The sequence below is a fragment of the Chaetura pelagica genome, unplaced genomic scaffold (genome assembly GCF_000747805.2).
Source record: "Chaetura pelagica isolate M959 unplaced genomic scaffold, ChaPel_1.0 scaffold34, whole genome shotgun sequence".
Taxonomy (NCBI): Eukaryota; Metazoa; Chordata; class Aves; order Apodiformes; family Apodidae; genus Chaetura; species Chaetura pelagica.
Genome location: NW_009952895.1, coordinates 1,488,780 through 1,514,830, shown reverse-complemented (window position 1 = coordinate 1,514,830; position 26,051 = coordinate 1,488,780). Strand labels below are relative to the sequence as shown.

At 46.0% G+C, this 26,051-nt stretch overlaps 2 protein-coding genes across 2 annotated transcripts in view; one reads left to right on the top strand and one right to left on the bottom strand.

Annotated features, from left to right (window-relative positions):
- The window catches only part of LOC104386939 (histamine H2 receptor-like), a 43,772-nt gene extending 26,784 nt beyond the window's left edge, over positions 1 to 16,988 (top strand). The window contains exons 6-8 of the mRNA XM_009995621.1: positions 12,085 to 12,373; positions 15,103 to 15,279; positions 16,310 to 16,988. Of these exons, the coding sequence (XP_009993923.1) occupies positions 12,085 to 12,373; positions 15,103 to 15,279; positions 16,310 to 16,988 (1,145 nt within the window). The remainder of the gene's footprint in view (positions 1 to 12,084; positions 12,374 to 15,102; positions 15,280 to 16,309) is intronic.
- Positions 16,989 to 21,869: 4,881 nt separating this feature from the next.
- EIF2AK3 (eukaryotic translation initiation factor 2-alpha kinase 3) overlaps positions 21,870 to 26,051 on the bottom strand; it is a 56,958-nt gene continuing 52,776 nt past the window's right edge. Inside the window, exons 16-18 of the mRNA XM_009995619.1 lie at positions 25,514 to 25,615; positions 23,101 to 23,163; positions 21,870 to 22,046 (exon numbers count right to left, since the gene is read on the bottom strand). Of these exons, the coding sequence (XP_009993921.1) occupies positions 21,870 to 22,046; positions 23,101 to 23,163; positions 25,514 to 25,615 (342 nt within the window). The remainder of the gene's footprint in view (positions 22,047 to 23,100; positions 23,164 to 25,513; positions 25,616 to 26,051) is intronic.

The following is a 26,051-nucleotide window of genomic DNA, read 5'->3' as shown; positions in this document are numbered from 1 at the left end:
AAGAAGTGAAAATACCACAGTTATTCAAACAGATCATAGATTCATAGAATCCTAGAATGGTTTGTGTTGGAAGGGACCCTCAAGATCATCCAGTTCCAACACCCTGCATGGGCAGGGACACCTCCCACCAGCCCAGGTTGCTCCAAGCCCCATCCAACCTGCCCTTCAACACTTCCAGGGATGGGGCTTCCACAGCTTCCCTGGGCAACCTGTGTCAGTGTCTCACCACCCTCACACTAAAGGATTTCTACCTAATATCTAACCTAAGTCTCCCCTCTTCCAGCTTAAAACCATTATGCCTCATTCTGTCACTTCAAGCCTGTGTAACAAGTCCCTGCCCAGATTCCCTGTAGCCCATTCAGGTACTGAAAAACCTCTGCAAGTTCTCTCTGGAGACTTTTGTTCTCTCAGCCTGCCAAATACTGAGTCTAATACTCAGATACTGAGTCCTGGAACAGTTTGTATCGACTTGTTTCCTACAGCAGTTTTGTCTATGGCCCTTCAGTGCTCTCCTTCCCCTCAGGGCACTAGTTTGTGTGTCATGGTGCCCACTGCTGCTCTTCTCTTCCAAGGTCAGTGAAAGCCTTTGCAACTCCCTTTGGTGGTCTCTGAAACAGATCTCTAGTGTCTACTCAGGGGGGTTCTGACTAGATTTATATTTTTTTCCCTCCCTCACATCAGACACAGTCTAACAGTTAACACACAGAACTCAGGGTTTGTTTTTCAGGCCACAATGTTGAGTCATTATGCAGCTTTTGGCAGGTGACAGATGCTGACAAAAATGTCCACGCATTTCTGATGACTCAGTTTGAGCATTTTCATACCTCTTGGGCTTGAATTTTCCAAGGTCTTTGAGAACCCAAAGCACACGCAGGACTGAGTTACACAACCCTGCTGCAAACCCACACCAGGTATCCCCAATCTGGACATTTAGATACAGGGGTGCCCATAATTACAGAGCACTTTGGGGAATATCAGTCTTACTCATTGGGTTTGGGTTTATTCCTCATTAACACAGGGATAAAAATACCACAGCTCCTTCTGGGCAATGGGCTTTGGTTTACAAAACACAGGTGAAAGTGCAGCAGGTGTAAACCAGGGGAAGGAGTGTGCTCGCCTTGAAAACCTGGCCATCTGATAACCAGGACATGCCCTTCTACAGGCAAAACCATTTTGCTTAGAAGTACCATCAAATTTCTGGAGAAATCTCCCCCACAAATACGAAGCATCTGCCCAGCAGCCACAAAGAGATAAACAAGCCACTTCAGAGATGTGAGCAAGCAACTTCATGAGAACACCTAGCAGATGCATCTACACTTCAGTGCAAGCTAAGCAAAGCTCCCAGAAACTCTCCTGATATGTTACAGCTGATCCTGCTGTAAAACTCATGATTGCTTTCATGGAAACAAAAGGATATTTTCTTGCCACCCTTTCATATATCTGTTTGAACTGTGGGGTATCTCAGGCATAACTAGGGCTGTTGGATTATCTGTCAGTGTGAAAAGGCTTTGATTTGACCTCATCAGATCTTTCTCCATAGGATAAAATGTCTCCTCAAGGTGTGATGAAGATTCAGCTGGAGCTGTTACTTGTTGAATAAAGTCTGTCCATGGCTGAGCTGAAATGAATTATCTGAAAAACACAATGATAAGACTAGAGGAAACGGCCTGAAGTTGCATCAGGGGAGGTTTGCTCTAGATGTTAGGAAGAATTTCTGTACAAAAGAGTAGTCAGACACTGGAATGGGCTACCTGGGGTGGTGGTGGAGTCACCACCCCTGAAGGTATTTAAAAACTGTGAGGATGAGGAACTTCAGTCCATGCTCAAGTGGGGGATGGGTTGTGGTTTTTTTGTTTGTTGTTTTGTCATGGGATTTTATGGGGGGGAGGAGGAGGAGGCATTGACATGGTGATCTTAGAGGTCTTTCTAACCATGACAATTCTGTGGTTCTGGGTGATTGTGTGAAGCAGCAACAAACAATTCAAATGCTGAAGTGGAACATTCCAGAACTGTCACCACTGCAAGTCACAGGCAGTGTTTTGCTGTTTCTGACTCTGAACATGCTTTTCAGCTTCCACATCTCAGAGCTGAAGGGAGAATCCATACTAGAGCAGAATCCTGACACATAACCCCATGTATTAATTACCTTGGTTCAGTACCCACAACCCTGCAGCTTAGTAGTCGTGACAAGATGTGACCACAGGTCCTCCTGGAAACCACACTTTGTTTGTTTGTACCAACACAAAACCTGTGAAGAGTAACAGAATACATTTTTAAACTCCTTTTCATTAACAAGCAGCTACCAAGGATACACTGTCCTCTCCACATGAGTCACACAGACTGCACCTCAGGAGTTCCCCCACAAAACCTCCCCCTTCTTTGCCCTGATCTCTGCTGCAGCTGCCCAGTCATGCTCTGTCAGAGATGACATTTCCATTCTCAATGCCAGGAAAGACTGGGGTGGATCAACACTTGGATGGGAGACTTCTCCTGCACTTTAGAACTTGGGTTGGGAAGTTTTGAAATTACAGTTGCCCTTCTTCCTCTCCAAGTGGGATGACCCAACGGCCCAGAATTGCCCCATAAGACAAAAACTTTGAGCACTTCCATAAAAGTCTCCTGGTAGTAACAAACATCTGCTGTGCTGAGCCAGGGCAAATGTGGAGAATTGTTTTTCTTTTATTCTTTCTTTAGTTCCATAACCATGGTGCTGTGATAATCAATGTCTCATAAACTCTATCCCAGGCTCCAGTCTGTGTATTTCCCTAGGAATGCTTTTGGGATTTCTAGTTTCCTTGAAAACAAGGAGGGTCCTGATTTTTCAACAGAATGACACAGACTGCAGTTCAGGTAGAGGATGCACAAGGACATGGAGGTATTTGCAGGTTCATAAATGGAAACACTACTGGAAGCCAAATATGGAAGGCCAGCTGGAGTATCTGTACTATTTACTTTCAGAATATAAATTAGATGCAGTGAAGACAGGAGAAATTAGGAGTGTATATGCCCTGCACAGGTATTGGAGAAGAATGAGACCAGTTTTGGGGTCAGAGGATCAAGTGGAAGCAGTGTAGAACAGCTGAGCTAAGTGCCTGCACTGGGCAATGAGAGTAACTCCTCAGTGTTCATTTTAGGGGTGAATAAGTCAAGGGGAAAGAATTATAAATCCCACCTGAGAGAGAAAATATAAATAGGTGAGGTATGATGAAGGAAAATGGAAAGGGAAATAGTCAGATAGAATTCATCAAGTCCAAGAAATGTCTCAGACACAACAGCACATAAGATATTGAAAAAGCATGATCAGGGAGCACAGCAGGTGCTGTGTGTCAAAGAGACTTCATTGCCTGAGCTGGTGACTAACACCATTTACACAGGAATCAGGCATAACATGCCAGTGCAGCCTGACAAAGAGGCACCTCAGAGGTAGCTGCCTCTGATCTGCAGTGCTGCTAGATGAGCAGTAGTTAGCAAGCAGCTTCGGTGGCTTCTGTTCATAAACCATGTCAGTTAGCAGAGTTATTAGAGAGTTATTAAACAGTAGAGACAACTGTTTGTTCACACCTGGCTGAATCAAAACAGACAAGAAAGCAAATACTCATCTCTTGCTTCTGCCTTTCATGAAGCTGCCCTGAGAATGGTGTTTAACAAGGAGCAGGACCATCAGGACAGGTTTTTCCTAAAGAAACAAAGGAAGGAAAAACACAAAACCAAACCTGCTGCTCCTATAGATCCATTTACCCAATGCCATGTGATTCCCAGGCCTTTTTCATTTGTTATTCTCTGTGCCTTTGGCAGCCCTCTTTGTGTGATGGGTTCCTCATACCCCACTGCTGAAACCTTGATGTCTACAACCAACCAAGGAAAGGGTTTCCTTCCATCCTTCCACTTGGCAACACCACATTTTTCTGAGATCCTTCCCAGGGGTATTATCAATGCTTTCTATGTGGATATCACAGGTAAATGAAGCTTCAAAGGGTTTCTGGGTATTCCACACCCTGTACCCTCTTATTTGTCAGTTTAAGAAGAGGTGTTACATTCTGCCTTTGGCTATACCTCACTGTCTGCATGACCACAGCTCTACTACTGCTCAGATTTTCTGAGATCAAGCTGATTTTGATATGCATAAGACTCTGGAATGTACATTTCCTATTTCTCTTCTTGTTGCCAAGATCAGAAAGTCAATTAAATCCTTTCTTTCCTCACTCCTCCCTTTCCACATAGCACAGCAACCCAGGCAACCTTCTCCTGCTCTACAGCATCCTAGAAATTCTGATTATTATTAAATCATGCCACGTTTTTTGATGGCTTGTGACATACTGGCAGGTGATGTCGATCCCAGACAACATCAATGTGAGTGGTTGACACAGCATTTGCAGCTCTTTGTCCAAACTACTCTCTTCTTTTCCTGCTGTTGTCTGTTTCCTCTGACAGCTTTTTGGGATGGGCGCTATTCCGCTTGAAGAGCTGCAGGGCTTTCCTGCTCTTCTCCACTCTATAAAATCGCTATTATTGGAGTCTGACAGCCTTCCTGGGTTACATGAAGCCTGAGGAAGCCACAGGCAGAGGAAAATCACCATGCCCGGGAGAGGCAGGGTGAGCCCCCCGGCTCTGGGTGAGCCCCCTGGCTCTGGGTGGGCCAGGGAAGAAGGGCCAGTACCAAGGACAGCGGCAGTGCCCACCTGGGCATTTCCCGCCCTCATCAGGAGCAATTAGTGCTAATTAAGGGGAGGGATCAACTATTGTTACACTATAAATTCATTGGGAAATAGAGGAGGAGGGCAGGTTCAAGAAGGTCAAGTGTAAGGTCCTACACCTGGAGCAGGGCAACCCCCGGTATCAGTACAGGTTGGAAGGCAGTCCTGGGGAGAAGGACCTGGAGGTGTTGGCTGGTGAGAAGCTCAAGGAGCCAGCAGTGTGTGCTCACAGCCCAGAAGCCTATCATATCCTGGGCTGCATGAAAAGCAGCACGGCCAGCAGTTCGAGGGAGGTGATTCTGCACCTCTACTGTGCTCTCGGGAGACCCCACTTGCAGTGCTGGATCCAGTTGTGGAATCCCCTGACACAAGAAGGAGCTGCTGGAGAGGGTCCACAGGAGGCCAGAAGGGTGATCAGAGGGATGGAGCACCTCTGCTATGAGGACAGGTAGAGGCAGTTGGGGCTGTTCAGCATGGAGAAGTGACAGCTCTGGGAAGACCTTATTGTGACCTGTCAATGCTTAAAGGGGGCATATGAGAAAGAAAGGGAAAGTTCAAAACCTGGGAGCTGAATGACCAGCCCAGAGCTGAGCTCTTCCAGGCAGAAAACAGTAAATCCACTTTTTTTCCCCCCTTCATTTTCCCCTGACCCTGCTCAAGAGGTTTCCTCACTAGACTCACAGATAAAGTTCTCCAAGGACATTTTTTGGTGATGGATGAAGACACACCTCAAAACCTTAACAACTGTCTTTGGAAAACAGGTGGGAAAGGTGAGGGACTTTTGGTGACAGCTGTTAAGTATGAAGAGTTAATGCATTTGCATGTGATTTCGGGTTGGTTTAGGAGAGGAGCTATGGGCAACGTTTATACACTCCCAGCTTGGTGTGTGACACTCACCCAAGCTCTCCAAGAGCCAGATTTTTATACCTTTCCTTGCTGATTTTATTTTCTGCCAGACCATTGAGCTGCACCCACTCCCAGTGCCCATCACTGCTTCCAGCCCAGACCCTCAGCTGGCTGCAGGACCTCCCCAAGCAGCCGGTTTAGCTGGGGTTCTGCCAGGGATGCACCTAAAAAGCCCAGTTCCAACCTGGCCAGCCCGGCTGCCCCCATCCCCTCGCCCGAGGCAAAGAGGGGCTGGGCAGGTAACATCCCACCAAAGCTCTGCAGGGTGCATCTCAAAAGCTGGGATTTTTTTCCCCAGCGTGTTTAGTTCGGCTGGTGAGCAGAACATCCCTTTGCAGGCAGCCGAGCCCATCCGAACGGAACGATTCGGGAAAACCTCTCCCCATCTGGGCGGTTCCCGCGCTGGTGCCGCGGGTTGGGAAGGAGGGAGGAAGGAAAAGCACCGTTTCCACGAGGAGCCCCGGAGGGATGAGGAGCCTTCCCCGTCGTGGGGGAGGAGCGGGGCGGCCCCCCCGGGGGCGGGGAGCGGCCCTGCCCCCCAGCCCCGGGCAGAACTGCCCCTGCTCGCCGCTCCGCTGGGACCTCCTCTTCACCCCAGGTAGGTCCTGCAGCCCCTGCCCGAGGGACATCCCCCCAGCACCCCCCAAACACTGCATCCCCCCGCCCCGCTCCTTCCTCCCCGCCGAGTCAGACCCCCCTTCCCGGGGGTGACCCCCCGGCTCCTCCCCGAGTAATTCCCGGGATGATGCCGGGAGGGATGTGCCTCCAGCATCGTGGAGGCTTCGCCTTCCCGGCGGATTTGGAGCTTTATCCTCCGGGGATTGGGATTTTGGACTCCCGAGGGGGTGGGACTTGGAGCAGCAGGGGCTGGGGATGTTACAGCCCAGGGGTTGGGAATTTTGCAGCCCGGGTGCTGGGGATTTTGCACCCCAGGGGTTGTTGGGCTTTGGGATTCTTGCTCTCCCGGGGGTTGGGGTCTGGCACCCCGGGGGCTGGGGTCTGGGTTCTTTGCCCCCCGGGGGTTGGGGTCTGGCACCCCAGCTCGTTGCTCCCCTAAGACCAGCAGCCCCCCCCTGCCTTTCCAGCAGGGCTGTAACTTCGCCTTGAGTTCTGCTGCTGCCATCACGCTTCATTCTGCCCTGGCTCCTCCGAGAGGTGGTTCCGAGGGAGCTGCTTTTGCCGTGGAAGGATGTGCACCCTGCTGGGGTGGGGGGCAGATCTCAAGGGACCAACGTTTTGCTGTCTCATAGGTGTGGGTTCCATGTCCTGCGTGGGGCAGAAACCCCCAGGCATGCACAGCCAGGCTGGGAGCAGCTCCGTGGGCTGGAACCGGAGAGCCCTGCGAGCTGCCAGGAGTCCTGGGTACCCTGCTGCTGGGAACAGCACCGCACGCCCAGCCCCGTGGCACTGAGCTGCTCGGAGCCAGCTGGCTGCCTTCAGGGGGCAGCTTGGGAGGTAAGGAGCACAATTTGCCTCTGCTGGGTTTCCAGACCCGGGGCTGATCGGTTGGAGGGGTTGTTCTGTGCTGATATGGAGGCAGAAACTACCCGTGCTCTGAGAAATGCTGCCCTTCAAATGGGAATGTTGGGTGGAGGAGAAAGAGAGAGAGAGAGCAGGAAAGTCAGTGCAAAGACTCAGCTGCTGCATGGCCTCCTTGAAGGCATGTTTTCCTTGTGGAAGCATCTCCAGGGCTGTTCCTCCTCCTTTATCTCCACACTCTTGCAAACCAACGCACTGTTCAACAAACTCCTGAGCTGCTGCAGGCTGTGGTTGCACCAGAGGGGAGGAGGGAAATGTATTTTGAGGTCCTGGGGCAGGTACAGTTGCCTGCTGCCATACATGGGCTCATACTTGGTCTAGTGGAGAAGCAGACTCTGGCAGCAAATACATTTCCAGTTTCCATAATTCCTCTAGGATTTTAAATTGCAGTCAGCCTAGATCTTGCAGAGCTTTTCTTTTTTTCCTTCCCTGCCATCAAAGGATATCACTTAGTGAAGAAATGAACCTTTTATTTGGGATTTGCCTGCTGAATAAATTAGGTCAAACTTTCTGTCTGTGAAAGGAAAACTGCTGAAATGATGGAGTTTCTTCACTCAGGCAGACTGAGAGCAGGTTCTTGCCCATCAGCTTTTGAAAGGAAGCAAAACTGAATAAATAAGAACAATGCAAACCATGAGTGAGATCCCTGAGAAACTTGGGATGATCCCACATCATGGTACAATTATCCCAGGCATTTATTCCATTGATTTACGAAGGGTCCTTACAAGAAAGGCTGAAAGACTGATGTTAAAGACACTGTGCTGTACCAGCATCACCACATGAGCTGCTGTAGCTCATAGGATAGCTTAAAGCTCCAATATTTAATGTGTGGAATTACATCCCTGGGAAGGATGGCACATCTTGCTTTGTCCCAAAGATTTCCACAGAGATATTAAAGTTGTATCATCCTCCACTTTCATGTATTGACAGTTCTCCAGATGGTTGAGGAGTAGCATTTCTGAGCAAGAGATGAGTTACTGGCTGCTCAGCCAGAGGGAAAAGGGATGAGGGACATCAAGCTTGGGTGCTTGGCTGTGACACTGATTTCCAGGGCCTGTCTGGCCTCGAGATCCTTGAAAAGGAGCCCGGAGCAGCTGAACCCTGTTGTCTGCACCCTGAATCAGAGCTCGGGATTCAAACCTAGAGTTTCATGTTCCATCCCTTCTTTTTGTTGTTGGAGAAATCATGGAGGTCAAACGTGAAAAGTCTTGTTTCCAGCCCCTCAGCCTGTCCTTGTGTTGACCAAAAAATAGTGTGACCAAGAGAGTGTTTCTCCAATGTTTTGTGAGCGTGGGCACTTTTGTCTCCTGTGTTTGTCCATTGTTGTGTCATGTTCCTAGATGTACCCAGCATCAAGCAACCTCTGGTTAGTTTCTTGCTTGAGAAGACCTTTTAACCCAGGCTGGTGGCTAAGGTGTTACTCCAGTAGCATAGACATCTTGCAAAGATGAGCTCTGGTAGCTGTGTCCTACTTCTGCTTAAAGTTTGAGTGCAGTGTGTCTTCACAGCTGGGTACAGAGTGTAATATTTATAAGTGCTGTAGGGTGGTCTGTGTGGTCTTCATGTGCTGGAACTGGTGAGGGTGGAAATCAAAGGACTGTTTCTAGACCCACAGGGGCTTCAGAGTTGTGAGGACACAAGCCTCTTCCATCAGGTATGGAAGATGGCAGAGGACCAGATGAGCTGGAAGATGGAGATAGACCATGTCATAGCCCTTGGCAGGTTCTGAAACTTGGCTGGCTGTGTCACCAGGTGGCTTTGCCAGCCAGCAGTCCCTGTGCCATCTGTGGAAACCACGTAGGGAGGAGAATGGGCTGAATGATTTTTCTGCCAGAAATTCTGGTTGCATTAAAATCAAACTGTTCCCCAGGAGCTCCTCCAGTTTGATGACATCCTTAGTGGACTTCTTAGAAAGAACAGTGCAGATTGTCCTCTTTCCTTTCAGCTGGAGAGAGGAATTTTTAGGTTTTATTTTTCTGGGGTGTTATCAGGATGTGAAATATTGGCCAAGGAATATTTTAATTAAAACTGATGTAATTAAGATTCCCTGTAGACTTCTGGTAGCACCTGCTCAGGGACCTGCTACAGAACTTGATGTCGAACAAACCTGCTTGTTCTCAATGTGGCAGAAGGAGATCTCTGCAAGTCCCAGCTCTGGTGAGGTGGGGCAGAGGAGGAGCTTTTTTTTTCATGATTTTCTAGACAGCTTCAGTTATTTCTTGATTTTTAAAAATATTTTTATATTTTAACTTGAAGAAAGGAGACCACTAAATCCAGTAAGTAAATAGAAGTCAGGGGAGGAAGCTGAGAATTCAGAAGGATGAGTGGGTGTGGGTGATACACCATTCTATCCAAGGAAAAAGCCAGTTCTGTTTTTACAAAAGGCTGCCCAGCCCCCCAGTCATACTGGAGTGCTTGGAAGAAGAGAAGACATGGGTGGGAAGCACCTAGTTGGTGTAGTCTCCTTGGATAGTGGCCTTCCAGTACCTGCAGGGACTACAGGAAGCTGGGGAGGGTCTTTTTACAGGGGCTTGCAGTGAGAGGACAAGGGGTAATTGTTTTAAGCTGAAAGAAGAGAAAATTTAGGTTAGAGATCAGGAGTAAATCCTTCAGTGTAAGGGTGGTGAGACAGTGGAACAGGCTGCCCAGGGATGTTGAGGGGGCTCCATTCCTGGAGGTGTTCAAGGGGAGGTTGGATGGGGCTCTGAGCAGCCTGTTCTAGTGGGAGGTGTCCCTGCCCATGCAGGGGGTTGGAACTCAATGATCTTTAAGGTCCCTTCCTACTCAAAAAATTGTGATTTTTGAAAGGTTTTCTATTTGGTCCCTCATGGGGGGCTTTTACAAAAACTTAACAGGCCTGAGTTAAGAAGGAAGTTCTTTGCATGAATAAATAATTGTCTAAAAAGTGAAATGCAGGGGGAAAGAGGATGATGAGTTACCACGTGGAAGAGACATCAGCTTTGCTCTTGACAGGGACAGGGGCTGGGATCTGTGGAGTTCCATGTATCCTTAACAAACTGGGAAGAGTGTGAGTAGTCAAGTAGTGATATTTGCAGGTGACAAAAAGTTTAATTAGGGCATGAAGGATAAGACCTGACTTCAAGAATTGCAGAAAAGCTTTTATGAGTCTCAGGGAGCATGAATATGGCAGAAGTGACTGGGATGTGAAGTGATGGACTTTGGGGAGGATGGAGAGAACTTAATTTCCTCATTTTATCCTATTTTCCTGTCTAAAGCTGTGAGCTCTGAGCTCAGGAATGAGCTCTTTGGATGGTGATAGGTGGTTCTGTGGAAAGGTCAGCTTGGTGCTAAGTGCCAAACAAAAGCAGCAAACCATGTTAGGGATTGTTATGAAAGGGAAGAAGGACAAAACACAGAGCATCATTATGCCCTTCTATAAATCCACAGTGGACTTACCTCTTGAAACTGTTTACAGTTTTGGTCCCTCTCAGAAAGGTTCAGGAGATCAGGAGGGATGGCCAGGAGTCCTCAGTCAATTCTGTATAAGGAAGGAGCAAATTGGTGAAGGCTCCTCAGCCTGACCAGGAGGTGATGAGGGGGCTGGGGATGGGACTGAGATTAAAGAGCACATTGATGGCACCTGAGAGACTGGATGGGGACTGCTCTCATGAGACCCCACCTGCAGTGCTCTGTCCAGTTCTGAGGTCCTCAACACAAGAAGAAGGCCCAGGGAGGTGATGGAGTCACCATGCCTGGAAGTGGTTAAGAAAAATATAGATGTAGTGCTTAGGGACATCATTCAAGCACTGAATGGGTAGATTAGGTTATGGTTGGGGGATTTAAGTTATGATTAGACTTAATGATCTTCAAAGTCCTTTCCAACCAGGATGATTCTGTGATTCCAAGAACATGGAGCTGTTGGAGTTAATCCAGACAAGGGTCACGAAGATGACCAGGGGGCTGGAGCACCTCTTCTATGAAGGCAGACTGAGAGAGTTGGGGCTGTTCAGCCTGGAGAAGAAAAGGCCCTGGGAATACCTTGGAGCACCTTCCAGTGCCTGAAGGAGCTACAGGAAAGCTGGGGAAGGGCTTTGTAAGGGGGCAGGAAGTGATAGTGCAAGGACTAATGGATTAGACTGGAAGAGGGAAAAATTAGGTTAGATATTAGGAGGAAATTCTTTAGTGTGAGGGTGGTGAGACACTGGAACAGGTTGTCCAGGAAAGTTGTGGCTGCCCCATCCCTGGCAGTGTTCAAAGCCAGGTTGGATGGGGCTTGGAGCAACCTGGTCTGGTGGGAGGAGTCCCTGCCCATACAGGAGGTTGGGGCTACGAATGTTGTGGTTGCTGGCAGCTCCACACAGCCATCCAGGCTCTGTGATGGAGTTGCCCACCATGATAGTAAAAACCTCTTAACTTCAGTGCCTAGGAAGTACCAGGACAACCCAGGGCAGAGCATGTCCTGAGCAGTGAGGTCACGAAAGCAGCCAGCCTGGGCAAGCAGTCACACCTGGTCTGTGGCAGGCAAAGATGATAATGAGAATATAGAATGTTAACATGGTTTGTGTTGGAAGGGACCTTAAAGCTCATCTAGTTCCAACCCCTAAGCCTTGTGGACATGGGGTGCTGTTCAGTGGGATTTAGCAGAGCCCCTTTGATTTTTGGGTTTCAGTTGCTGCTTGTGCTCTCTCTGCTCTCAGGGCTTTTCTTCATATCACACTTCACCTGATGATGCTTTTTTGTTTACAGGAAGGTTTTTAATTGCCACAAAGGACTTCAGCCAATGCTGCACATTTATCCTCATCCTCAGGATGTCAGACACTTCTAACAGACTGTTAAGCCTGGGACAGTGGTGGCACAGGCACAACAGGGTGTGTGGCTTCTTCTTGAAGCAAATGAAGCACAACCATCATTTCTGTTCTACCTTTCATAGAAGGCATGTGCATTGAAGTCCTTATTTAATTTTCCTCTCTTTCCTCTCTTTCAGATTTTAACCGTGTGAAGATGCTGATGGACAAAAATGAATCCTGGTTCTCCAACTTCTCCTCTGCTGCCTCCTCCTTTGTGAAAGGAGGTGGCAGCTGGGCAGGGGTCGGCCTGCAGGAGGTGGTCATTGGGCTGATCCTTACCCTCATTGACTTGATCACACTCCTGGGAAATACAATTGTCTTCATCTGCCCGGTGGTGGAGAAGAGGCTGCGCACGGTCACCTATATGTTCATCATGTCCTTGGCCATGGCAGATTTCCTTGTGGCTTGCCTGGTCATGCCCTTCAGGTAAGAAGTGCTGTGAGGTAAGATCAGACAGTGGTGTGTGTCTCCAAGGTCACCCCTCCCAGCTCAGTGGCCACAGATTGAGCATAGCTGGCTGGAGGTTCTCCTGCTGTGATTAGGGCTGGGCTCTCCAAAGAGCTTAACTGTGGGTCAGTGATTGTGCTTCTGTGCCTCAGTTTCCCTACCTTTTGTCCCCTTGTAATGAAAGGAAGAGACTTCCCAAAGGTGTTCTTCCTGTTGGCTACAGAGAGAGCCTGGCTGGTGGTCTGAACTAGATATCCAGCTCTGCAGGTGGTGCCAGTGTAGTGAGTCCACTCTTCCAGGACTTGCTCTGCTTTGCACATGGGCCCAACATGGTCACTAGATGATTTTTCATGCTCTGAGGAATGTGAGCTGGGGCTGTCACTGGTGTGTCAGCATTCAGTGCAATGACTGTGTTGATCCTGCTTGTGTTTCAAAGGTAGTTCTATCAAGATTCTGTCTAGATTTGCTCAAGATCTTGACAAGAACAAATCTTGATAGAACATGAGGGAATGGCTTCAGGCTGCAACAGGGCAGGTTTAGACTGGACATTAGGAAACATTTTTTCACAGAAAGAGTGGTTAGAGACTGGAATAGGCTGCCCAGAGGGGGGGTTGAGTCACCATCCCTGGATGTGTTTAAGAGTTGTTTGGATGTGGTGTTGGTGGATATGGTTTAGGGGAGAACTTTGTAGAGTAGGGCTGATGGTTGGACTCGGTGATCCCAAGGGGCTTTTCCAACCTGAATAGTTCTGTGATTCTATGAAATCATGGAATGTATTTTCCCCTCGTTTTTCTTGGGAATGACTATTGAAATCAGCAGAGCTGAATTCTGTGCTTTTGATTTTGCACTTCCTAAAACTTTTATTTTCTGGTAGTGGGAGAGAGAAGTAAGAAAGATCCTTAGTAGCCTGAGACAACAGATGATTTTGTATTTCTGAACCTGAAAGGCTATTAGAGAGATGTTATTCTTCACTTTTTTTGGTGTAAGGCAGGTGACCTTGCAGAATAACACTTTTGTCTGGATAAGCAGAATGGAAGAGTTGCAGGCTGCAGTGGGACAACCAATAGGATTGGCTGCACTTGGGGGAGATCTTGTGCCCCTGTTGTCTGGCCAGGTTGCATGTGGGTGGCTGGCAGTGTTGACATGGGGACAAAGGCCACCTTCCCTCTCTCTGTGTAAATGGAAGGACTTGATTTTACTGTGCATCTCTTTGGGCTTTCATTATTCCTTTGGAGCCAGCATCATTTCCAGGCTACAGAGACTTTCTGTACCAGAGAAGAGGGAACAGGCATCCACTGCCATGTGCTGGGAGAACATTGCTAGGGCAAGATCATCCCACCAGATGCTGAGGGAAAGTAGGTACCTGGGATCTGTGTGCAGGGATGTTCATGACAGCAGCATGGTCTGCTTGGGGAAGGTCATTGTGCCCACACCATGGGCTTTGCAGCATCTCTGGAGATAAGGAGGACTTCTGAGGAATGGCACCAAGACACCCAAGTCTATGATTAGTCCATGGTTCAACTTCTGTATGTCTTCATTCCCCATCTAGAAAAGGCTCACAAAACCTTTCCCTGTGTGTGCACTGGGACCTTCCCTGCTTCCCCTGTGGAGGCCATCATGGTATGGGGACAGGTTCTGCTGTAGATTAATGTTTGCTTGAATCTTTGCCTTGCATCCTGCATAACAAAATGCCTCTGAGGACTGGGGCCCTTCAGCAGAAATGTGCCTACCTCCAGCAGTTGTGCTCAAAAATAACCTTCACAAGTAATTGTAATGATTTCTTGCTAATTAGATGCAGAGCAGGGGTTGGTTTCTAACTCCTCTGACATCAGGTTGACTCTTTTTGCCCTTGGGGACAGCAGAGCCCACTGAGCACAGAGCCCCACTTTCACTGTATTTGACCAGCAAGCTGTGAAGTTACAGGATAATTAAAGCTTTGCAGGACTAGGTGGTTACTCAGCCTTTCACATCAAATTCACACACAATGGTTATTTCAGCAGCACCCCAGGAGATCCAGAAAGCTGGTGAAAGAAAGGGGAAGCAAATGGCATCTAATTGAATGCTCCAGGAACATGCATCAGCCTTCCTACAGCTGCTGTGTGTTCCTTCCTTCCCTGCCCACTTCTTACAGGTCCCTCTGGACTTTGTTAGGAATAATTTTGGCATATTGTGATCTTTTTGCTGGTGTGTTCACCCCACTGGGGTGTTTGTAGCTACATAATGGACAAGCTGCATACGCTTCATCCTAGGGTTTCTAATTTTTTAAAAAAAGCCAAGAGTCAAAATCCTTTTGTTTTGGAGCCTGAGCCCAGATGAAATATGAGTTTCTTGGAGGAGGAAGCACCTTCCATGCCCCAGGAATTGTGGATAATTTAAAAATCCCATGCTTCTTAGGGCACTGGAAAAGCTGTGCTAAACAAAGCTGGGCAGATCTAAATTTGGGGAGCTTTGGAGGTGCAAAGAACCTCTCTCAAGGTGCCCACTTAGAGTGCAGGCAGGAAGCACAGGCTTGGTCTTCCTCAGCCATGCCCCACCTGTGGGTTATTGCCTTGGGCTGCACTTTGAGGATGACTCCCTGACTGAGCCTCCCTACACTGCACGCTCATCCCTTGTACCTGCACAGTAAAACATGATGTTACCTCAGTGGAGTGTTGAAGCCATGCATGAAATCACTCCTAGCTTTGGGTTCTACCCCTTTTCTCTCGCAGCATCATTTACGAGGTGACGGGGATGTGGTTGTTTGGGAAGCTCTTCTGCAAAGTCTGGATCTCCTTTGATGTCATGTTCTGCACTGCATCCATTGTCACCTTGTGCTTCATTAGCCTGGACAGATACTGCTCCGTGGTGACTCCATATCACTATTCAAGAAGGATGTCCCGTGGCAGGTGAGTGGAGTTGCTCCTCACTTTGGGTCCCCCCAAGCTCTGGAGAGCTGCTGCCCAAAAGCAGAGTAATGTGTCAGAAGGATCTTTGTGTCATATAAAACTTCACAGAAATCATTTAATGTGGTGCAGGAGAAAAGGAGGATCCAGCTGAGCTGGTTTGGTGCTCCTGGGGAAGCCCTGGTTTAAGGATGGGCTGTGAAATGGGGTAGAAACCAATGGCATGGGCTGACTTGTGCCTGCAACTTCTGCCTGTTGCAGGAATTCGACAAGAATTTTCCCAAAGACTAGAGGAAATGATACCCAGAAGAATGCATGTAGCAGTAGTCTTATCCCTTTTAAAACTCATTATATTTGTGGGGAAAATAGAAAACAGGAGGATTTTCTAAGCTTTTATCAAGGTTTCATGTGGAACATGGAGAAGAGGACTGCAGGGTTGGGGAGCAGGTCTGAGCACAGGATGTTGCAGCTGTGAGGTGCTTTGCAAGGTGGGTTCAGGCTCTTTTGGGGATGCTTTTCCCTCTGCAGGTCTGGCTGTGTATTATTTGTGGAGCATGGGCAGTGGCCAAATAGAGGAGCAGAGTGGCAGAGCAAGGGCTGCAGCAGTGCTGAGGACCTGGTGTCCATCAGCTCAACCTCTGCTGCTGCTCAGAGGATAAGGTAACAGCCAGATATTGAAGCTGAAATCAAATAGAAACATCTATATGCTGTTGTTTTTAAATATTAACACAAATCCTCCATTCCACCTCTCCTCTTTTTTTTTTTTTTTTTTTTTTTTTCCAGCCAGCTCTGAGCATCCCCCACAGTGATCACAGTTCTGTAAACCACAGACCCAATGACCCAGTCATTAGAGACAACTGCCTGTGGACTTGTACTCCAGCTTTTCCCTTGTTTGGCCACTTCTCCAAGCCCTGTGGGACTGCTGAGCAGTGATATCCCATATGGGTTACCATGGGGATTGGATGGTACTGGTTGTTCTCCATTCAAAATAACTCAGGCCTTCTCTTCCCTCCCCATCTCTTCCCTCTCACAGATGCATCCTGATGACCTGCACGGTCTGGGTATACTCCTCCCTCATTTCCTTCCTGCCCGTCATGCAAGGCTGGAACGAGATCCCTGGGGTGGACTTTGATGCGGGCAGAGAATGCATCTTTGTCACCAACTGGATTTTTGCCATTGTGGCTTCTGCTCTGGCATTTTTTGTCCCCTTCATGGTCATGTGCAGCATGTATTTCTTCATCTACCGAGCTTCACGGCTCAAGGCCACTCGTATCATGTCTCAGACCCTGGAGATTCACTACCACCCCAACAGCAAGAGGCAGAACCACCTGCAGCTGGAGAACAAGGCCACACGGACCATCAGCATCATCATTTCAGCCTTTGTGCTGTGCTGGCTGCCTTACTTTGTGCTGAACGTTTGGCTCGCTGCCAGAGGCACCGACTCCACCAGCACAGTCTTGGTTGACACCTTCAAGATCATCACTTGGTTAGGGTATTGCAACTCCACCATCAACCCAATGCTCTACGCTTTCCTGAACCGGGACTTCCAACGGGCCCTGAAGAAGCTGCTGGTTTGCAGGCACAGGTCTCAGGTGGACATTGGAGAAGACATGGTTTCCATAGCCACGTTTTCCAAGACTGCCCCAGAGCTAGAATATAGCATTATGGTGCCAGTGCCCAACGGTGCCCTGAAGGGCAAGCCCAAGCAGTAGGGATGCAGAGTCAGTTGCTGGAGGTGGTGGTACAGGAAGTGCCAGAGCATGTCCTAATGGGAAAATAATGGGTAGGAAAACTGGGGAAGGAGAAATGGAAAACTACAGCTGGGGGCATGGGACAAAGATGGTTTTCTTCATCTTCCACAGTTTTACAAATGAGGAACTTGGATATTTTAGGGGCAATTTGTTATAGCTAATGGAGCTAATTCCTTCCTGGGTGATTATTTTTTAATAAGCATTTCCTAAGATTAATTCAGTCTTTATGCTGAGGGGAAAAACAAAACAACACAATGAGAACTTGAATATCTTTGTGTACATCCTGGTGATCCACAACACAAGATGGGACAGTGTTTGTTTCTCCTCAAGCCACTGTAGTTCTCATCTTGCAGTTTACATGACAAATTTGTCCAGTTTTAATGACTCCACATGTGTCAATTTGCATATGAAATTGCCAATAGCATGGAGTTTAACAAGGAGAAATGCTGGATTTTGCACCTGGGACATGGTAACCCTGGATATAGAGACAGTCTGGGGAGTGAGAGGCTGGAGAGCAGCCCTTTGGAGAGGGATCTAGGGGTTCTGGTTGATGGCAAGTTGAACATGAGCCAACAGTTGTGCCCTGGCAGCCAGGAGGGCCAACCAAGGGCATGGTAGGAAGATGTGCAGGGGAAGGTTTAGGTTGCATATTAGGAAGGGATTCTTCACCCAGAGGGTGGTGGAGCACTGGAATAGGCTCCCCAGGGAAGCAGTGATAGCACCAAGCCTGACAATATGCAAGAAACATTTGGACAATGCCCCCAGGGACATGGTGTGAACTTTGGGGTTGTCCTGTTCTGGGGTGGGAGCTGGACTTGGTGATCCAGGCTGTCCAAGAAGGTGGTAGAGCCACCATTTCCAGAGACATATAAGGAGACAGATGTGGTGCCAGGGGACAGGGTTTAGTGGTGAGATGCTGCAGTTAGGGTAGTGGTGGGACTCAATGGTCTTGAATGTCTTTTCCAACCAGAATGATACTGTGATGGAAGTTGGCAAGAGGGATGTGACCCCAGAAGAGAGGTCACTTCTTCACAAAGGCAGGACATGGTCCAGCAGCTTGTGCTCTTTGGTCAGGGTTCAACTCGCTTCTGAAATAGCAAGAGGTTCAGAGCTTTCCAGTCCCAGACTTGGTGTTTAACACCAGAGCAAGCTCAGCAGCAGGCAGGAATGGGTAGGAGAAATATTCCATGTGCATGGACATTGTGGTGACTGTTGGTAAAATCTTGCTTCAGTGGCTTTCTCTGAATTACCTGTGAGTTTCCTTATTAATTCTGGCAGGGAATATCCTATGTGGCAGACCCCAGGAAACAAGTGAGACTTGCTGGAACACTTCCCTATAACTCTGAGGGCCACCCAGTGCCCTGGGAGTTCAAATGAGGCTTCAGGTGACCAAGACCAGCCAAAGAGTGGATGTGAAGAGGAATTACTACTTGTTTTGCACTGTGATGCAATGTCTTGATAACATAGAGTACTGCTGGACGACAGAGCCATAAAAAAACTGATGATAAATGGGAATTATTATTTTTGCCCCTCCCAAGTGCTTGTCTGGACTTCAAACAGCATCAAACAGCACTGGCTCCCTGCAGGAGGGCTTTGGATTACTCCACTGAAGGATGGCCCTGGAAAAGCAGGACTGCTCCTGAACACCTCTGCAGTATCCAACAGTGAGTAAAAGCAGGAGCTGAGCCCCCAGGCCCACACGAGGACTGGTGACTGCTCAGACATCAGCTGTTGCTTCCCTGGGCATGGTTCTGGTGGGATCTCATGGGGGTTTACATGGGAGAGTCACCACACTCAGAGTCTGCTCTTGGACTGATCTTCTATGGCTGTGAAACACCTCAAGGATGATTTCTGAAACAGCTATTTCTGAGTGCTCAATCACCCACCTGGGACAGGCAAAGCTCCTGCAGCTGGGGAAGCAGCAGAAAGATAGTCAGGGTAACATTTAGTGCTAAAACTACTGGACTGAGGCACTTGGAGGGGTGAAGAATGTTGCTTTGTTAATGAATAAATTTAAAAAATGGGAGCAGTTTAGTACAAGTCCAGAGCCTTCCTGATCATCCAGCTCAAAGGCAGCACAGGACTGTCCTCAGAGGCGTAGCAAGTAGCTACTGTCTGGAGCGGCTCAGCTGGTACAAGGGTCTGAAGTTCTCTCTCAAAAGCCTGGTAGAAGAAACAGCCCTGAACTGGGCTTGCAACACTAGTACTAGTCAAATGACTCTTCATGGAAGTGGTAAGGATAATAACTACATAATCCTGCCCTTATTTTGGGGAAGCATCTAGGTCTAGAGGGCACAAAGGTGGACAGGGCAGGATTCTTGATCCTGACATCCAATTCTTGCTTAATGGGAGAAGAAAATGCCACCCTTCATTGCTTTCCCTTCCAGGATATGAGCACAGAGCAAATGTACATTAGACAGAAGGCCTTTGGTGTTTCAGTTGTGGTTGACCATTTGGTCAGTTGACCAAACATCATCCAGCAGGACATCTAGTGTAATTAAAACCTGACTTAAATGAGGAAGTCAACATGAGAGGTGCATCCATCTGGGTAGCCTGGTTCTGAAGAGCTGGTAAAACAGTTCTGGAACTGGTGGGGGTGTTGAAGCCCAGGTGGATGCTTCACAGAACAGAGAAGCATCCTCTACCCCCACTGGTGGGCCAAGTGGAGCTGTCAGAGGCAGGGAAATGAGACAAGCAACTGCAGGCAGGACCTGAGGTCACAGAAAACCTCTCTACTTAGGGAAAAGATTTCCTCAAAGCCTGGAGCAAAGACAGGGACAACACTGCAGCATTCAGTGCTGAGGGAAGCAGGAACTCACTGACAGGGCAGTTGAGAGCTGAGTGTGGTCACAGGCTTTTGTGGCTGGGCAAGCACCAACACAGGGCACAGGGTGTGTGTGCCTTAGAGGACAAGTGTAGCATCCCAGAACACACAAACACACCCAGAATGATCACATACACCATTTTTGATACTTCAAATCTTCAGGGCTCTTGGAATAAGCAGCTACTTAACTATATTTTCATATGCATGCATCTCACACTATAGAGCAAGTTAAAAATACCTTCTTGTTTATTTCCTGTGCTTGATCTGTTATCACTGACCTGGCAGGGAAGCTGGAGAGGCTTCAAATGTGACCATTTAACTGTGCATTCATAGCTGCTGCTCCCAGGGAAATCCAAGGGAAGTGAAAACAATTAAGTATCTTCTGCTTTAACCCACCTAAACTCAATGAATGAAACTCAATGTTCACTGTAGCATTATGGCTTCAACTGGACAAGCCATTATCTAGTGAAGTCATCCAAGAGTAGAAGGAAGACAATCTTTGTAAGATCCACTTTTGCCTTATCTTAAGGCTGCAGAGTGGCAGCTGGTTTAATCACTAGTTGTAGAATCACACCACAGTGATTCCCAGAAGGATTTGAACTCAGCATCTTTTTAAGAAACTGATTTCAGAGACTACAACTTCAAAAATTTAAGCCTGTAAACCAAGAAAATGTATTTATGCAAAACCAGCTCTAACAGTGTAAGAATTACTCCTCCTTCTCTCTCTGTTAACAGTTGAGAGATTGCCTCCATAATCCCTTCAATTTAGAATAGCCTGGTTCCCTTCTTTCTTAAAATAGTATCTCACTTCCAAGCAGCACCTTTGCACCAGCACCTTCTTCTTTGCACCAGCACATGCATTAAGGGAAGTATGAGACAGAAGAGCAAAGGAAGCTCCAGAAATGCAGTGCCTATTCTCCTGCTCCAGCTGCCCCCTGCAGCACACACTGATGCAGGTTTCAAACAGCAACAACCACTACTTGATTATTCTTTTTTTTTTATAAATAAAGTTTATTAAATCATTTAGACTTGAAAGAAGTCACAATATAATTCATGCACCCAACAATTACAGTGAGTGCATTCTGTACACCACCAACCCAAATGGATTGATTCTGTATTTTATAAATAAAAATTAACATATTTACAGAGAGAAATAAAAGCATTAGGCAGTTAAATTAGCAGATTACACAAATGCCTACCAGTTGATTTTTTTTTTTAAAGTACAAATCTACAGGATTACATACGACATGTATGACTTCATTAGATTTACATTTTCAGAATCACAACATTTTCATACATAATTTTTACTATGGCTCTTCCAACCACCACCTATAAAACCCCTTTTTTCAATGGCAAAAAAAAGCTCATTTTCCTTCTCTACAGGTTGATTTGTATAAAATGCATTCCCTAAGATCTACTATAGTGTAGAAGTATGAAAAGATTTCCTCTACTGACTGCCTATGGAGAGTGACAGTATGTACAACTGTGGTACTTTTTTTGCTTTAAAAATAGTGCATATTCCCAGTTTAACCAACCAGGGACAAAAATGGAGTCATAGTTCATTTCAAAATCATCTTTTCACCAAAGAGCAAGTGATCTGGATAGACACTCACTAGGCTTAGAGACTGTAATTTGGTCTATAAAAATACAGTATTTTAATTCTATTTACATCTTACAGATCTCTTAATTACCCAGGGAGATGACATTTACAAGCTTCAAAGAAACCCAACAAACCCAAAAAAAAAGGATAATGGGGCACACCACTGGTAAGCACAGTAGCTGTACCCATCCACCTAGGAGAGTTGAAGGTAAGGAAAATGGAATGTGACAAGTGTGGTAACTGGCTTTCCTTGGCTGCCAAGTCAAACCAAAATCTGTCCAAGACGTCTTATACATTAAACATGGCAAAAAACAGCTGAAGTAAACCATTTCCAAGATCAACATTCTACATCATAGGATCCTTCTGCTGAACAATCCCTGTAAAACCTGCCGTGTGGAAGAAGTGATCCTGAGGATAATTATTTGCTTGGTTGTCTTGAATGCTTATTTCCTGATAAGCTCATTGTCCGTGACCTCTGCCTAAGCACTGGTTTTGGTGGGAGTTCCAAGTCTTCAAAGACAGGATTTTCTATGATTGCTGCAGCCTCTGGTCTTTCAGTGGGACTTGGAGAGAGCATGTCCTTCACCATGGTGTACTAGAAGAAAACATGACATGTGCTACATGAAGCAAGCCATAAATTCTCTTATTTCATGCTCTCACTTGAATTGTATGAACAAGTGGAAAATGTCCCCAGTTGTCTTCTGAATGATTTGGGTATTGGTGCTTTGGCACAGTAGCTAAAATTGCATTAAATATTTGGAAATGTATCACTCACTGTGCATCTGTTAAACTGTCTTTACTGTTAAGGACTACAGTCAATTTGGCAAATCCACTCTGACCCAAGCCTTTCCATTAACTCACAATCAAAATAATTTAAAAGCTTATTAAAAGTGAGTAATTCTTAGCTTTAGGTCTTAGTCACCATCTTTTAAGGCAAGCAATAATTTTTCACAGTAAACTACAGGTTTTCCTTTAAATATACAGGTAGTTGGAATATTTGTCTCAAATGTAATGAGAATTAGTGTCCTGCTCCAGCTGAGCACAGCATATGACATTCCCCTGGGCAGTCTGCAGCTGTAATGCAAGAAAGCCTGGTCTTAGGTGCTGGTCTGAAGCTACCATCAACACCTGAAAGTGCTCAGCTTTTTATTGGAGACATTTAGTACAACACCTCCTCTTTATCTGCAACTGTATCACTTTAAAGACCTGACTAATAAGAACACAGCACAATTTCCTGATATGGTTTCCTACTTAGGAGATCCAGTTCCAGGAGTGAGATCCCATGCAGCAGAGGTGCTACCTACAGCCTCCCCTTTACCTGTCTAGAGCTCTGTACTTTGTGAATATGGATTTGTTGAGAGAAATCATGTCAGGATGCATGTGAAGTGAATGAAAGCAAGTGACAACGGGAAGCCAGGTAATATTCTACAGTTACTGGAGGTAACTGGTGTGACAAAAGCATCATCGTTCACATTATTGTAATGTTACAGCTCTGAAAAGTAGAAAAGCACAGGGATTGAAATGTGCATCTTAATAACACAAAAGCTTTTTTCCCCCTCTATTTTTGCCTGCAAAACAACTGGAAAGCAAAGAAAAAAGCTACAATGACTAAAGAAAAAGCTACAATTAATAGCATCAGACATACTTACCTCTTGTGTGTATTTCTGAGTGAACAATGGTGGAAACTTCAAATTTCTAACATCACTTAAGGTCTGCAAAAATATTAAGGAAAACACTTAACTTTTCCAAACCACCATTCTTCAGGAGCATTACTCTATTATTTATTTTTTAAAAAACATCTTTTTTATTTTGTAAAAAAATCAGCCTGATGGAAAAAAAAACCCAAACATTAAACAAAGTTTTGCTTTACTGGTTAAAAATCCAAACATACTTAAACAGGCAAGTTGCTGCTTCCCTATGTAAAAAGTCTGCTCCAGGGTCATGTTACAAGAACTCTGATCTCAGTTTTAAATCAGCCAGATACACAAACTTGGACTTTCTCACTTGGGCTCAACAAAGTCAACCAATCCATGCACCACCCATAATCCACAAGATCACCTACCCCAGTTTTAAGATACATGAAATGACTGGCTCTGTCTTAAGTAAGCATTAGTCTTTATTTAATGTTTATGGAGTAATGACCAGATTTATGGCAGTTAGGCTGTTTATTTCTGTGTCCTCACAAGGAACCTGGTCTCCATCGGTGTTTCCTCCATAACAAGCACATTGGCTCCATCTAGTGATACTAATTTTCCCATGCCCAGCCACACAATTATTTGCAGCAGGTTACCAGGCTACCTTATTATGTGTGTAAGTTCTGTAATTGCCAGCAACCCATGACCCCTTAAGCATATTTTTAGTAATGAAGGACAACATCTAGCACTTAATTTTTTTTCTGAAGGATTTCCTTTTGCAAGATTTTGAGCACAAAGTTAAGAATTCTACAATAAAAACTAAATTCAATTCATTATTATTCCACTGAAAGTATAAACTGATGTTAAGAGTGATAGGCAAGTCAAATTCCTGTTCAAGAGAACTGAGTTTCAGGACAATAAGATGTTTTATATAATTGTTCTTTCTCTACCAATTCAGTCTGCATTTAGTGATCTGTTTTCAAACATCTAATTTGGAAATAAATTGCACTGCCAGACTAACTGCTAACAGCTTGAGACAGAGGCAGGTCTCATGCTCCACCTCTGGGGATTTTTCCAGCCCTTTGTCACAGATTCCTAGAATTTGCTGGGCTGCTTGGTCAGGCAGAACATGTTTCGCTTCAGCAAGTAGTGCTAATGCTTTGTGATGCCAATGAAAAATTCAGTGTAACAGCTCAGAAACAACTACTGAAGTAGCTACACCCCAGAACTTGGCCCATAAAGGGGTGAGGGTTTCTTTTGGATTTTTTCAAAAAGAGTGTAATGACAGTGAAAGTGATGGGAAGTTAGAGCACTGGTTTTACCCCCCTAAGAAGGAAAGCATCAGAATGAAATGCAGTTTAGGATTCACTCTGATTACTTCATTTGCTTCTTGCTTCTGCACTCAGGACAGAAACTGGAAGGGCAGAGTTTGTCATCTCTGCTGCAGGAGATCTTGAGAAGGCAGGATAGTTCTTTATTGGGTATGTGTCTCAGTAAAACTGATTTTATTTAAGAAAAATGAAATTGGTATTAGTGCAAGGGGTTAAAATTAAGCACTGCCATTCCTCCTCTAAACTACACTCTTTTGTACCAAAAAACCCAGAGCATCTTAAGCAAGAGAATGCAACACCATCATAGGCAGAACACTTGGTCAAGCTGTGTTCATGGTGTGATTCAAGCTGTTTCTCACACTTCTAATAAAACCAGTCCATTTCCACTTGAGAAGTTAATCCCCTGAGCACATATAAATGATAAATACAAATTATAATGACTCTTTCTTTCCTGCATAGGTCACTAGTCACTGTGTTCAAGAGGGAAAACTTCTCTCCTGTTCTCTATGAACTTGTTCCTGAGCAGGATGGATCTCACAAGCACTTTGACAGCAAGGAAGAGTGGTAATGCACTATCAAACCTCCCAAATTCACACTGGATGCAATGGATGTCATCAACTACTGGGAAGACCCTGCTTGGGGCTGAGACTCACAGCTAGGACTTACTATAGGAAAAGGAACAGCAGTTTTTCACTAAGTGCTTTGGGCGAAAAAGCACCACAGATGCAAAGGAAGAAGTTATAAAAATGCACATCATGGTTTCCATTCTTGAATGAAAACCAAGCTGGTAGGCTTCAAGTCACAAGCTCTGTTTGTTGCTTGAGTTCTTGGATATTCTAGTTCAGTAGTTTCTCTTACTTGGCTTGACAACAGAGGAGTTTGTAAAGAAATTAAGGTTTCAATTCCACTGCACACATTGGGAAGACTGCAATTTATTTTCAATGATTCACAGTGTCTGTACAAGGCTGATAAAGAAGTTGTGCTCCTAATTGCAAGGCTTCTTCAAAACTGAGAAGAGCCTCCTGCAAATGTTTCACCAAGTGAGTAGCTGTTTTAAACAAATAATCAAAATGAGGAGAATCCCATAACGTACATACCCTGACTCTCTCCATCTGTGTGCTGAAAGGGTAAAGCAGCTCAAAGAGAATCAGTCCCAAAGAAAAGATATCCACCTTGTGCGAATACGTGTTCCCACAGATCTGAAAATTCAAAATCAGGGTTAGGTGAATCAAGCTGCTCATTCTATGTATTATGTACAACATTAACAACCCCCTTTCAAGTCACTATGGAAGTGATTAGCTCTGTGCAGTGCTGAAAGCTACAGAACGGGCACATTGGCAAACTTCATCAACTGAGAATGGGTGAGCTAGGTCCTCATCATGAGCTCCACTTTGCAGATCCAACTGCAAAGGAAAAGGTTTCAACTTACTTAAATCTCATACAGAATAGTGGGTCCTTGCTCAGTTAACTTGATTATACAGTTATCTATTACATTAAAAGCAAGATGAATGAATGCATCTGAGTCATTAGCCACTTTTTTCTATAAATACACATTCAAATATTAATTTTGGAATTCAATTTAGCTCAAAACTCGAATGTAAGTAACTTGTTTGCAACACTTTACTAGAAAGAGTG